Genomic DNA, 13,554 nt, shown 5'->3' with positions numbered 1-13,554 from the left:
GTGAGAAGCCAAGTGTTTCCCGTACACCAGGAACCATTTACTAGGCTGGATGGTAACCATATAATCAAATTATGGTGCCTGGTGGTTTAGTGGGTAATTATGGTGCTCCAATCAGACTGAGCCTGTGTAGGTTTATATCTAAGGAGTGGTTGGGGTTTATTGCTCATGTAATGCCACTCAGGGATGAGTGAGGCTCGTCATTCTCATCTTAAACATCAGGACCAACTTGCCTAGCTCCGGGCTCCTATGCTCCTTATGGGGCAACTGAGCAATGGATGATGCATGGATGGATAGACTGATAATAATAATAATGAGGAGGAGGAGGAGGACCTACATGCAATCTGGCTGAGTGCACAATGAGGTCCCATTACAGAGTATGGCTTAGGAACAGTGTACAATAACACTCTTTTTTACTCTAATTTTAGCTAAAACTGCCTTCTCTCCATCCTGACAACAAAGATGTGCTGTAATAATTAACACTAGAATATGATGCTAGTCACAAAGAAGTTGTATTAAAAGTATATAGACCTGTACCATTGTAGTTTTTACCAAGAGAGGTACATGAAATTAGATACAAATTAATGAAAATTTGGGCAAAGTAAAGGTTCTCACTGTGCACTCAGGCTATCTGAAAAGCAAACCCAGTAGACGGCAGGCTAAGGTTGTGTTTCTCCTGCAGTCCAACATTTACTCTTTAAGGGACAGGGACATACTTGAGGTATGCTTGTATAATCAGACTGCTAACCAGTCAGTTATACCAGTGCCACTACATGAAGGTATCCCACTCCAGTTTCCATGATAAAGTGAAATAGCTCTCTTACATTACTGTGGTTGTCTTGCAGTCCATTGTGGGTGTCTGGTGGTGGTGTAAGGACGGTGGTGTCAGTGATACTCTCCTTCAGCTGCTGGATCTCAGAGTCTTTCCTATACAGTGCCAGTTGCAAATCCTCCAGTTGTTTACGAAGGTTGTCCACCTCAGGATTGGACAGAGAGTCAAAGAAATCAACTGCTGTTTGTTTCTCCTCATGATTACCAACCTGGAAGACAGATATGGTGAGTTATTTCTAACAGGTTAAGATGGTAAAATGTGTAAATATCAGTCTGAATGTGGAAGGAGGTTTGGTACACCAAGAAAAATGTGGATACATAGGTATATGGATGTGTAAGAGAGCGAGATATGGAGGTTGATGATGGCACGGAGTTAACAAGGGATTAAGTTGATCAGATGAACTTTGTACAGTATGGAGGGCCATATGATAAAGGTTTGTCACCCCTTTTCCCTCACAAGTCACCAAATTGAGTTTCTGACAGGAAATTTGAAGTGCATACAGTGTGTGTGGAAGGTTATAGTATGCCTGTGTGAAGTCATAATTCTAAGAGCTTGAATGATGGATAAGTGGGTGTGCAGACTATATCATTGGGTGGGCATGCTGCTGATTAGGTCTCCCCTATCATGTTTTCTCTCTTCATGCTTGGGAGACACAATCTCACCCCAATTTTGGGTGATTAAAACAACTATCATAGGTCATGATGACAATGGGAATGGTGATGATGATGACTGGTGATGATGATGATGATGAAGACAATGATGATAATGATGATGATGATGATGATGATGATGATGATGATAACAATGATGACTGATGATGATGATGACTGCTGGTGCTGCTGCTGGTGTTGGTGCTGCTGTTGCTGGTGCTGCTGCTGGTGTTGGTGCTGCTGTTGCTGGTGCTGCTGCTGGTGTTGGTGCTGCTGTTGCTGGTGCTGCTGCTGGTGTTGGTGCTGCTGTTGCCGGTGCTGCTGCTGGTGTTAGTGCTGCTGTTGCTGGTGCTGCTGCTGGTGTTGGTGCTGTTGCTGGTGGTGCTGCTGCTGCTGATGACAACGACGACGATAATGATGATGATGATGATGATGATAATGATTGACGATGATGATGATGATAATGATTGATGATAATGATGATGATGACTGATGATGATTTTTTTTTTTTTAAGCAAAGAAGAAGGAACCAAGGGCTAGAGGACTACAAACTGTTCCCTCCAATGAAAAACAAAAACAAAACAACAGAGACCCAAGTTCAAGATCCATTCATTTCAAGATGCCCGGACACATTGTGTTTAAAAGACTGGAGGTCACAGGCACTAGGAAATAAAGACAGACGAACACAGTTCCAGAGCTGACCAGTTGTATACATGAAGGACTGGGAGAGATGGCTAACTTTTGCATGAGAGAGCTGAACAAAAAAGGGATGAGAGTCTGTTGCTTGACGGGCGCTATGTGCCCACCGCAATGGTGGAGGGATGCAAACAGACAGTTCAGGGGAGCAGTGACCACTGAAGTAGCAACATAAAAGAAATAAAGATGCAACAGTGTGGCAATGAGATAGAGGTTGAGGGGAGTCATTACAAGGAGGAGAGTTAATGAGACAAAGTGCCTTTGAGTCTACCTTGTTGAGAAGAGCCGTATGTGGGGAGCCTCCCCACACATAGGAGTTGTACTCTACCCAGGGGTGAATAAATCCCATGCATAAAGCCAACAACTGTACAAGGGTAAAGAAGGTGCGGAGTCAGCTTACCATACTTAATCTCTTGGAAGCAGATTTAACATGAGACGTAACATGATCTTTCCATTATAAATCCCAAGAGAATGGAACCCCAAGGATATTCAAATATGATGCAGGATTAAGCTGGGTATTGTTAAATATTACACAATATCCTGTGGTTGATTTTGATGGGTCAAAACATGTAAGAACTGAGTTTCTGATGCATTAAAAACAACAAGATTCTTTTACCCCAATCAGAGATATGAGCCAAGACAGACATTAAGTGTGCCAGACCTTCAACCCATGTTTCTTACAGTAACTGGTGAAATGGACACTGCAAGAGGTGGATGGAATGGTGAAGAGTGGAATCATCAGTGTATGAGTGGATAGGGTTAAATGTACAACTTAGAAAGTCATGATGAACAGAAGGAAGAGGGCTGGTGACAGGACAGAGCCTTGAGGAACACCACAAATGATACCCCTTAAAGAAGAACAGTGGCCATCTACAAGAGCAGCAATAGGACAACCAGAAAGGAAGCTAATGATGAGGGCACAGATAGAAGGATAGAAATCTTAAGAGGGCAGTTTGGAATTTAAAGATTTATGCCAGACTCAATCAAAAGCCTATAAGATGTCAAGCACAATGGAAAAGCTTTCATCCAAGTCCTGAAAGGAGGAGGACCAGGAGTCTGCAAGGAAGATGAGATGACTGCCAGTGGCGCATCCCTGGTGGAATCCATACTGATGGTCAGAAAGGTTATGATAACAAAGGTGCTTTAAATTTTTTTTTTCAAGAAATGATTCTAAAACTTTGAAAAAATGTGATGTAAAAAAAAACTGAGTGATAGTCAGAAGGATGGGAATGGTCACCCTTCTTTGGGAGAGGTTGAATGAGAGCAAAAGTCAAGCAAGAAGGAAAGGTACAGGATGGCAGACAAAGGCAAAAGAGTTTACCTTGGCAGTGTGTATGCACAGAAGCACAGTTCCTGGGACAACTGGAGGGACCCCATCAGGTCCATATGCCTTGTCAGGATTGAGGCCAGTGATGGCAGAAAATATATCAGTTGAAGAATTTTCACATAAGCCACAAAGAAGTCAGAGAGGGGAAGTGTCTAAGGTGGAACTGGAGGAGAAAGTCTGGGTAAATAGTTCTGCTTTATCAGTAGCTGAAACAGGTACAAAGTCATCACAGTGAGAGACACAAGGGAAGGAAGATGAAGTAAAGCTGTTAGAAAGGTTTTTGGCAAAGTGACCGAAGGAGTGGGAAGAATCTGAGTCGGAGAATTCAAAGAATTTAGTACGAATGAGATTATTTTTAGTGAAGAGAAGGACAAACTTAGCATGATTCCAGGCAGAAACATAAAAGGGATGAGATTCAGGGGTGGGTTGGCTCTGGTATGTTTTGAAGACCCTCTCCTTGTTGTGGATAGCATTAGAACAAGTGTGATTAACCCCTACACCGCGGGCATGTTTACCAATGTTTTGGGTGTGCCGCGGGGTTATTCGGGCTCCGACACACTCTCAAAAAATATTTGCCAAAAATCAGTTATTAGTCCTAGAATATTAAAATTACATATGCTTATGGCACATACCTTCAGCTTTCTCCTGGAATGTTTGTTGAGCCTTCATCGGTTACCGTAGGACTTGTGGAGACCTCTGAAGTTGGGTAACGAAATCTGCACTTTACACTTCCCGACAACCCGTAATATGATTACCACAGCCAGATATTAACACTATAAACACTACTCTATGATTTTCAAGTAGTTTGGGATCCATACTCCAAAAAAAAAAAAAAAACGTGAAAGCAATGAAAATTACGAGCCCGTCTGACCGTCGCACTTGCGCTAGTTCGCTCTTGGTACTCTGTCATTTATTATTCATAAAACCCCTCACACTTTATATTTCTATTACTATATAACACTTATATATATCTACAGTCTTTATCCACAAGTTTCCTTCAGTAGTATTAGTTTATTGTCACTGTAGGGATTCAATTTCTTTCAGTAAAATACGTAGCATTCACTTTCTCGTCCTGTATACTAGCATTGAGAGTGAATGTCACTTTCACCTTCACTCTCATAACTCATAGTATTCAGACATGCTAGAGTGAAACTTTCACTTTCATTACGCCCAGGGTATATACTCGTATTCTTATAATACTACTCATTTACATTTCTATTTACGTTCTCTATTTTATTTACGTTATTTACATTTCTATTTTATTTACACTGTGTTATGCACTGTCACTTGAAGTAACTTATAAAACTATTTTCCACTGTTCATGTATATTTACATTCATTACTTCACTTGCTGTTTACACATTACTGTATTTATACATTATTTACAATTCCACTTGCACTGTTTTACTCAATAGAAAGATCGTAGTTACTCTTTTATCAATTGTCAGCCCTTTACCTCTTTCTACATGAGGTTTAGTAGGGGGTAAAGGTCACAGGGCCCTTTGCATGGGGGTGGAAAGGCCCTGAAGCTAGCAAGAGCGAACAGACGTACCCCCACACTGGAAGATGAGAGTGAACTGATAAGGGTGGGCCGGGGTGGAGGCCTACCTAGAGAAATCAGCACTGCCAACGTTTAGCCTCTTGACACAGCTATTTATAGCAATGAAGTGATTGGCAGGAAATCTAGACAATACATTATAAATTAGGTAGTTCCAGGTGAATGTAAATATCACTTAGGCTTCTCCCTTCCCTCCTTATATGTATATTTATTACGAAAATAGATTATACGGCATAGCGAAAATTAGCAAACGAGTGCACGTGAAGTGTTGTCAGGTGATAATTAGCCAATTCCAGGTGTATGGCACTCTCACTTACCTTATTTCTTTCTTGTATATATTATTTGGTATAAGAATAGGGCATAGGGCTTATTTCAATGGATGAAATAAGTGAAAAATTCCAGGGAAGATTTACTTAGCGCAGCACGGCCAGGCAGGCGAGAGGATAGGGTAATGGAGGGGGGGTAGGGAGGGGATCAAGAACGGGGAGAAATGGCTAAATTGTCAACAATGGATGGGAGTACAGATGAGATTAGGAGTGCTGACTAGTGTTGGACATTGGCAGTACTGATAGATGATACAAGCCCCCACTTGGAAGCCCGGGTGAATTCAAAATAACACAGAATCACAAAAGTGACGCCCCACGGTATGATCCCTTGCTCCCAAGCGTCACGAAAGTGACGCCCCGCGGTTAAGGGGTTAAACCAAGTTTTTTTTTTTTTTTTGCTATATTCACAGGATATGAGAATGGAATGTATACTTCCTCGCCTGAGAGAATAGCCTCTGTAATGTGCATGGTACACTTGGAGGGCTCTCGGCCACTGAAGCAATGATCATTCCTGGCAAAATCAAAGAAGTGTTGCCTGAGGGCCTTCAAATCAGCAGCTCCAAAGTACCAAAGCCACCGTTTCTTGGGAGGGCCCGCTTGCTTTACTGGAACAACATGACAGGTTGAGGTGATAAGGTTGTGATCAGAGCCCAACAGAGAGAAAAGATTACCAGCATAGGCAGAAGGATTAGATGTAAAGAAATGATCAGGTATGTTGGAACTCATTCCAAGGCAGCCAAGGATACAAGTAGGTACTGTACAAGCTGTTTTACATCATTAAGGATGGAAAAGATGAAGCTTGTTCACCAGGTGGATCAGTGAAAGGAAAGGAGAATCAAAGGTGGTGGTGAACACTGAGATCACCTAGAACAGAGATTTTGGAGACAGGAGAAATTGATGGGATGTATTCCATCTTTGAAGTAAAATAGTTAAGGAATTTTTCATAATCAGTAGAGTTAAGGGATATGTAAACAGCACAGATACATTTAGTCAGACAATGACAGGAAAGCCAAAGCCAGAGAGAAGAGAATTCAGAAGATTAAAGTACAGGAAGATCATGATATGTTGTCTGGCTGCAGATACACAACAGCCACTTTGGCTTGGAAGTGAGTATACAGAAAGTAGAAGGATACGGCGAAGTGTTTGTTATCAGTTGCATCAGACACCTGAGTCTCAATATGGAAGAGAAGGTGAGGTTTACAGGAAGAGAGGTGATGTTAAAAAGAAAGAAAATTAAAGGAGGAGCTGTGAATATTGCAGTAATGAGGAAGTGTGTTGACAGTGGCTCCAGGCACCTCTCTTGGCCATCACTGGGAGAGGAGGGGACGGTGGGAGCTTTTATGGTCCCCTCCCCCCCCTGACTGAAGATGATGATGATGATGATGATGATGATGATGACTGATGACTGAGGAAGAGGAGAAATGAATCCACATGTCATGCTTTTAAACTTAACTTTGGCTATACAGTATCAACAAACTTGACTCTCCCAAACAACTGTTACATATCGAAACAAGGGTTGATATACAGGTATTTAGGAGAAATGGTCTAGACCAAATGAAAGGTACGTATAGAGTAGTCTTTGTTGTATTTTCTGTTCTGTAGTTTATTCCACCTATCTATCTACCTATCAATAGCCAGACACCTTAATCTTGTGAGGGGTGGCCACAAACAAATCACCTCCATGTTTTCCTGTCCCCTGTCATTTCACTGCTCTCCCCCCACCTTACACCCCATGCTCTCATGTACCTCTCTACTTCATCCCTCCATCTCATCCTTGGTCTCCCACTCAGTCTCCCCACCTTCCACCTTGATAAAAATTTATAATATTTACTGGTAAATATACATTATGAAGGTACACAATATTAATCCACACATAACTGAAATAAAACTGTGAACATGCATAATTCAGTTCAGTATCCACTGAGCAAGAATTATTGTATATCGAACCCTGGTTCAATATAGCTGATCCTACTAAATGTCAGCTATATCAAACTACTGGATATTCCATCAGTTTCTTCCCCCGTTACTTTGATACAGCAAGGGTTCACACTATTAGAAATTGATACAAACTGATAGGTTAAGATGGTTCAGATATATTGAGAGGAAGCAGGAGGGTGAGTGGCTGAGGAGGGTCACAGTTGTGAATATGGAGAGAAGAATGCCCGGAGGTAGACTTAGGAAGACTTGGGATGAGGCCCAACACACGGAGCTTCAGGATAAAAAGTTTGAGAAGAGAAATGGCTGAAGACAATGACATATGGAGGGCTGACATCAGGTGTAAAGATCTAAACATGCTAGCATGGTCCATGGTCTTTATACAAATTTTAACACCTGATGTCAGCTCTTGTTGTCTTACACCATACACTTAAGAAGTAGTGTGACTTGCATATACAGAAATAACACCACATACATAATAATAAATGTAATAATATATAAAATTAATGTATCATGTGTACTGTATGTATAGCATACAATGTACAATAATCCAGTAATGTGTAGTGTGTGCTCACCCGTGACTCGTCAATGCTCCAGTAGGCTGCAGTAACCTACCTCCCAACCAACCCAAAAGTCACTCAACCTCTACCATAATAATTTTACTAAATGTCAAATATAACTGTACAATGTATAATAAACTTATGTTCACTGAACCACAACTGTAAAAATTAAATGTTAACCACTCTTACAATTACTGTATCCTTCAACTACAGTATAGTACATACATTATTATTTGTCTTTTTTTTAATTTTCCTCTTTTTTTTTCTTTTTACTGTATTTACTGTACATGATCACTCCTCATCATCACTTATCACCATCACATCATCCACATCAGATTTCGATGTTGTACTCACGATTCTGAGACAATTTACCGTCAAAATATGGACGATTCCCCGTCATTCTATAAACATACTTATTATTGATTAATTGATATTTTAATAACTAATTTTCGGGGGGATCTATCAAAGTCTATATTCATTCAATAGTGCAGGCTTTGGATATCATTTGTAAGTTGCACTTTTAGACAATAATTTAACTTGTTTCTACCTCGCTGTAGCTGACTTTGAATTACATTCTAGAGTCACCCATAGCTGTCTTCATTAATTTCCATTGGTACTACAACATACCGGGTATATTTTAAAACAACTTTGAAGAAGTACAAGTACTCAAAAACTAGTGTACTTGCTATGTAAACTGATATGTACATAAATGACGGGGAATCGTCCTGACGGCGAATTGTCTTGTTACTGTTGTAACGGCGAATTGACTTGACGTCGAATTGTCCCAAAACCATACTCACGTGTCAAATCACTCGCGGGCACCTTTCTCCAGTCTCATACAGATGTATATTTTCTGTTTCGGCATCAGTACCACTCTCTTACACTTGGGCGTACTCTTATCGGTGTACCAGGAGCCATGGCTGATATTCCACCAAATATTACGGAAAACTTCGATAAAACAGCGGTGTGTTGTGGTGTTTACAATGTTAACTCTCGAAACAAAGGGTGATGGCTTTTGGCTGCAAAGGAATGAAAACATTCGGGTGGGATGGTTGCGTGGTGAATTTAAAATGCTGGTTATGTCCTGGATTGTCCCTGGTTGATCGATTTTGGAATTTTTCTTTAAACTGTCTGATTTAGCGCCAATTCCGACTTACTGGCTCACGGATAACTGAGGTTCTACTGTAGTTCAGCGGCCCCCTGTTTCCTCCCCTCCCCAGTTGCCGCCTAATTACCATCCTGACTAGGCACTCATCGCAGTAGCTGCCGCACGTGCTTGTTTTTGTGAATAAACAGTGAATAAACTGCAATACTTTGCCACTGCCACATGGGGATTTACAGTGTTGTGCAGTGTTAAGAAATTAGAATTCAGAGTGAAAAGGATTAAGTGCAGAGTGCAAACTGGCCGTTGCAACTGGCGTGTCGCAAGAGCAGAATGTGCAGTGTTAAACAATTATAATTCACAGTGCAAAGGATTAAGTGCACCACAACACTGGATATTGAGCCTGTGCTGGTTTATATCCAAGGGAAGGTTGGGGTTTATTGTTCACATAATGCCATTCAAGGATGAGCGAGGCTTATCACTTATCTTGAATGTATTGTATGACCAACTTGCTTAACCCTGGACTCCTGTGCTCCTCATAAGGCAACACAGAATTAGATGATGATGATGATGATGATGATGATGATGATGATGATGATCATTTATATTTATACAGTATGTATATATATATATATATATATATATAGGATTATTTATGAGTGTGTTGTCCCAGATGATTGGCTGAAGAGTGTAATTGTAAATGTGTATAAAGGGAAGGGTGATGCCCTGGAAAGAGGAAATTATAGGGGTATAAAGCTTTTAGATCAGATAATGAAGGTAATGGAGAGAGTTTTAGAAGGTATGATTAGAGAATGAGTGAATATTGATGAGATGCAGTTTGGGTTTATGCCAGGTAGGGGGACCACTGATGCCATATTCATTGCTCGACAGCTTCAGGAAAAATATATTGGTAGGAGATGGGATCATTATTTTGTTTTTGTTGATTTGGAAAAGCCCTTTGACAGAGTCCCTAGAGAGGTGGTGAAGTGGGCAATGAGAAAGCTTGGCCTGGAGGTGTGGCTGGTTAGGGTGGTTATGGCCATGTATGTGGGTGCTCACACCCAGGTGAGAGTGAATGGAGATTTGAATGATGAGTTTTCCGTGAATGTTGGTGTGCATCAGGGGTCAGTCTTGAGTCCCATGTTGTTTATCATGGTACTTGAAGCCCTTTCACGTGACTTTAGAAACGGACTTCCGTGGGAGTTGTTGTATGCTGATGATTTGGTGTTGATTGCAGAGAACGAAAGGGAGGCGGAGGAAAGGTTTAGGAAGTGGAGAGATGGTATGGGGCAAAAGGGTTTAAGGGTAAATGCAGATAAAACAAAAGTGATGATATCTAGGGTTGGTGGTAGTACTGTCAAAGATGAGGGATAGTGGCCATGTGCAGTTTGCCACAAGGGCGTGGGAAGTAATTCCATCTAGTGCGGTGTGTGTGATAAATGGGTGCATAAGAGATGTAGTGGTATCAGAGGTAGACTGCGAGATAATGCTGATTTTATGTGTACGGTGTGCCGGCGTGAGCAGGTGGAGATTGTCAGACGTGAAAGGATTGAACTTGCTGGTGAATCTCTTGAGTGTATGGAAGAGTTTTGATATTAGGGAGACATGTTGTGTGCTGCAGGTGGGGCTGGAGCTAGCTCTGTGGCTAGGGTGAGAAGTGGTTGGAAGAAGTTCAGGGAGCTCTTGCCTCTCCTGACATTGAGAGGGCTCTCCCTACATGCTAAGGGGTCTTTGTATGCAGCATGTGTTAGGAGTGTAATGCTGTATGGAAGTGAGACCTGGGCAGTGAAGGAGGAAGATATTCGCCGGCTCAGACATACAGAAATGACAATGTTTAGGTGGATGTGCAGTGCGTCCCTGCGTCCAAGGCCTGGAGGGGCTGGGTTTACGATGGAAGAGTTGAGAGGTAGGATGGGACTGGAGTGTATTGGTGCTGTGATGAGGAGAGGTAGATTGAGGTGGTTTGGACATGTGGAGAGGATGGGGGATGATAACTGGGTGAGGAAGGTGACAAGTGTTAATACTGGGGGTGGGGTTATGAGGGGTAGACTGAGAAAGACATAGGACGAGGTCATTAAGGGTGACCTTAGGGTTAAGGGACTGAACAGGGAGGCTGCAATGGATCGTGCAGCGTGGAGAGCCGCCATTAGGTGACCAAGGCCGACACATCCAAGCATGTTGGAGCCTTTAAAAATTTAAAAACGAAACGATATATATATATATATATATATATATATATATATATATATATATTGTTACATAGCCTATGATTTCATCATCCTTTGTGTAATTTTAACGCACAGTATGCTGCATGTTTGATCACGAGCGTGTTCTGCCTCAGTCCCCCCCTTCTACCGTTATAGTAGAGTAAGTCGTCCTTTCTGTTATTCAGTGCGGGATTGTCGACCGTTTGTCCCCATCGCTTCATTTGCACGTCCTTATTACAAGTTGTATCAGGCTCTGCTGGCCCCTATATAATGAGCTCAGTCTCTGCATCGTTGCCACTTAGATCTGCTCCTCATTTTGTTCACATCTCTGTCCTCCCCTGTACAGATATTATTATTGTGAGTGCTCAAGAAATCTCCAAACATCTAGCAGCTGTGTGTAATTTGAGTATAACTGTTGTATTTTTTCTTGTACTGTATAGCATAAGTTTAATTTGTAGGCCTAGTGAAGTTTTTGTAATTTATGTGGGGTTCTTTGTCAGTCATTTTGGATAATAGTTTGTATCTGTAATTATTTATCTGGCATTCACTGAGTATTATCTGGTATCTCATTTTATCAGGGCTGACTTAGATAAATTTACTCTTGCTAATTTCGTATTAATAGAGGCTATTGCAGTTAACCATATATTTAACCTGTTTATTTGCCATTACATTATCCTTATGAGTTCTGAATGTTTTGTTGTTAATTTAAGCATTAAACTTTAACTTGTAATTTTACCTAACTCTTTTGTTTTGAACCTGGAACTTTACGGGACAGTGGTGATTTTTAGCATTCTCACTTAAAGTGTACGTTATCTTTCTCTGTTCCGTAACAATATATACATATATCATCATCATCATCCAATCCTACGTTGCCCCATGAGGAGCGTAGGAGCCCGGGGGTAGGCAAGTTGGTCATGACATTTAAGATAAGAGTGACCAGCCTCACTCATCCCTGAGTGGCATTATGTGAGCAATAAACCCCAACCATTCCTCGGATATAAACCTTCACTGACTCAATCCAACTGGAGCGCCATAATTACCCACTAAACCACCAGGCGCCAAAATTTGGTTATATGGTTACCACCCCGTGTAGTATATGGTTTCCTCTTGTACAGGAAACCATTTGGCTTGTCACTCAGTGTAAAGTCACCCACAGGCAGACGGAAGATGAAAGAATGAAGGAATGAAAGATGTAAGAGAAAGGAAGAAAAGATGGATGGAGGTGTGGAAAGGGCAGACACCCGAGAGCAGAACTACATCGAGTGAGTGGATGGTGAGCACCCCCACCTACCAATTATATATATATATATACAGTATATATCAGCCGTGGCTCAGTGGGTTAGAGCTCTCCACTCTGACCGAAGGGTCGGAGGATCGAATCCACCCAAGGGTCATTGGGAGACATCAGGAAGGGAATCTGGTCATAAAATGCTACATGCTCCAAACCAAAATCCTCTATCCAGGGGCAACGCCTTAGCCCTTATCCATAAAAGGGGTACCTGGCGTAAAACTCACTTTTTATATATTTATTGTATGTATACTGTATATATATATATATATATATATATATATATATATATATATATATATATATATATACAGTGCTCGTCAGAAGTATGGAGCGCCCTGCGTCCCTCCTGAGAAACAAACCTTTCAACATTGAAAAAACATATAAATAATGCATTTTATTTACCTTTAGTGCTTCGTAGGGTAGCCTTTACGTTTCTTCGCGGACCTGAGACGTCTTGGAAGTGAAAGGGCGAGGCTCCTGAGGTGCTGGAGGGGTATTTTGTCCCAGGAGTCATGAATGGCGGCTTCCAGCTTAGGCAGAGAGCTCACGTCCTTCCCTTGGAGACTCTTCTTTACGAGGTACCAGAGGTTTTCAATCAGGTTGAGGTCTGGGCTATTTCCTGGCCAGTCTGTCATGAATGATACCTCGCAGCAACGAAGCCAATTGGTGACCGATTTGGCCTTGTGAGCAGGTGCACCGTCCTGCTGAAACACTTGTGCACCTGTTAGCTCGAAGGAGTCTGGTAAATGATCACACAGAAGCTCCAGGTAGACATCCTGATTCACTCTGAGGTTCTTGGGAAGTACAACAAGCTTCCCCAAACCCTTCCCTGAGAAACAACCCCATACCATGAGTGAATCAGGATGTTTAACTGTGCTTTCTACATACCATGGGTCAAGTGGGTCACTACCTTTGCGTGCTTCTCTGTTACAGGTGACACTAAACGTTGCCTCATCAGACCACAACACTGACAACCATTGCTTCTCACCCCAATTAAGGTATTTGTTAGCAAAGGCAAGCCTACAAAGTTGCTGGCTGCTAGAGAGAAGAGGCTTTTTCACAGGCCTGTGACTT

General features: G+C 41.7%; 1 protein-coding gene across 1 annotated transcript in view; it reads right to left on the bottom strand.

The window, feature by feature from the left end:
* The window catches only part of p115 (General vesicular transport factor p115), a 371,470-nt gene that overhangs the window by 26,837 nt on the left and 331,079 nt on the right, over window positions 1–13,554 (bottom strand). Inside the window, exon 17 of the mRNA XM_080273185.1 lies at window positions 822–1,037. Coding sequence (XP_080129311.1) covers window positions 822–1,037 — 216 coding nt within the window. The remainder of the gene's footprint in view (window positions 1–821; window positions 1,038–13,554) is intronic.

This window comes from Coenobita brevimanus, chromosome 53 (genome assembly GCF_032717465.1).
Source record: "Coenobita brevimanus isolate Jiangsu-jjx chromosome 53, ASM3271746v2, whole genome shotgun sequence".
Lineage (NCBI taxonomy): Eukaryota > Metazoa > Arthropoda > Malacostraca > Decapoda > Coenobitidae > Coenobita > Coenobita brevimanus.
Note: the sequence above shows the minus strand (reverse complement) of the source record. Positions and strands in the feature narration are given on the sequence as shown.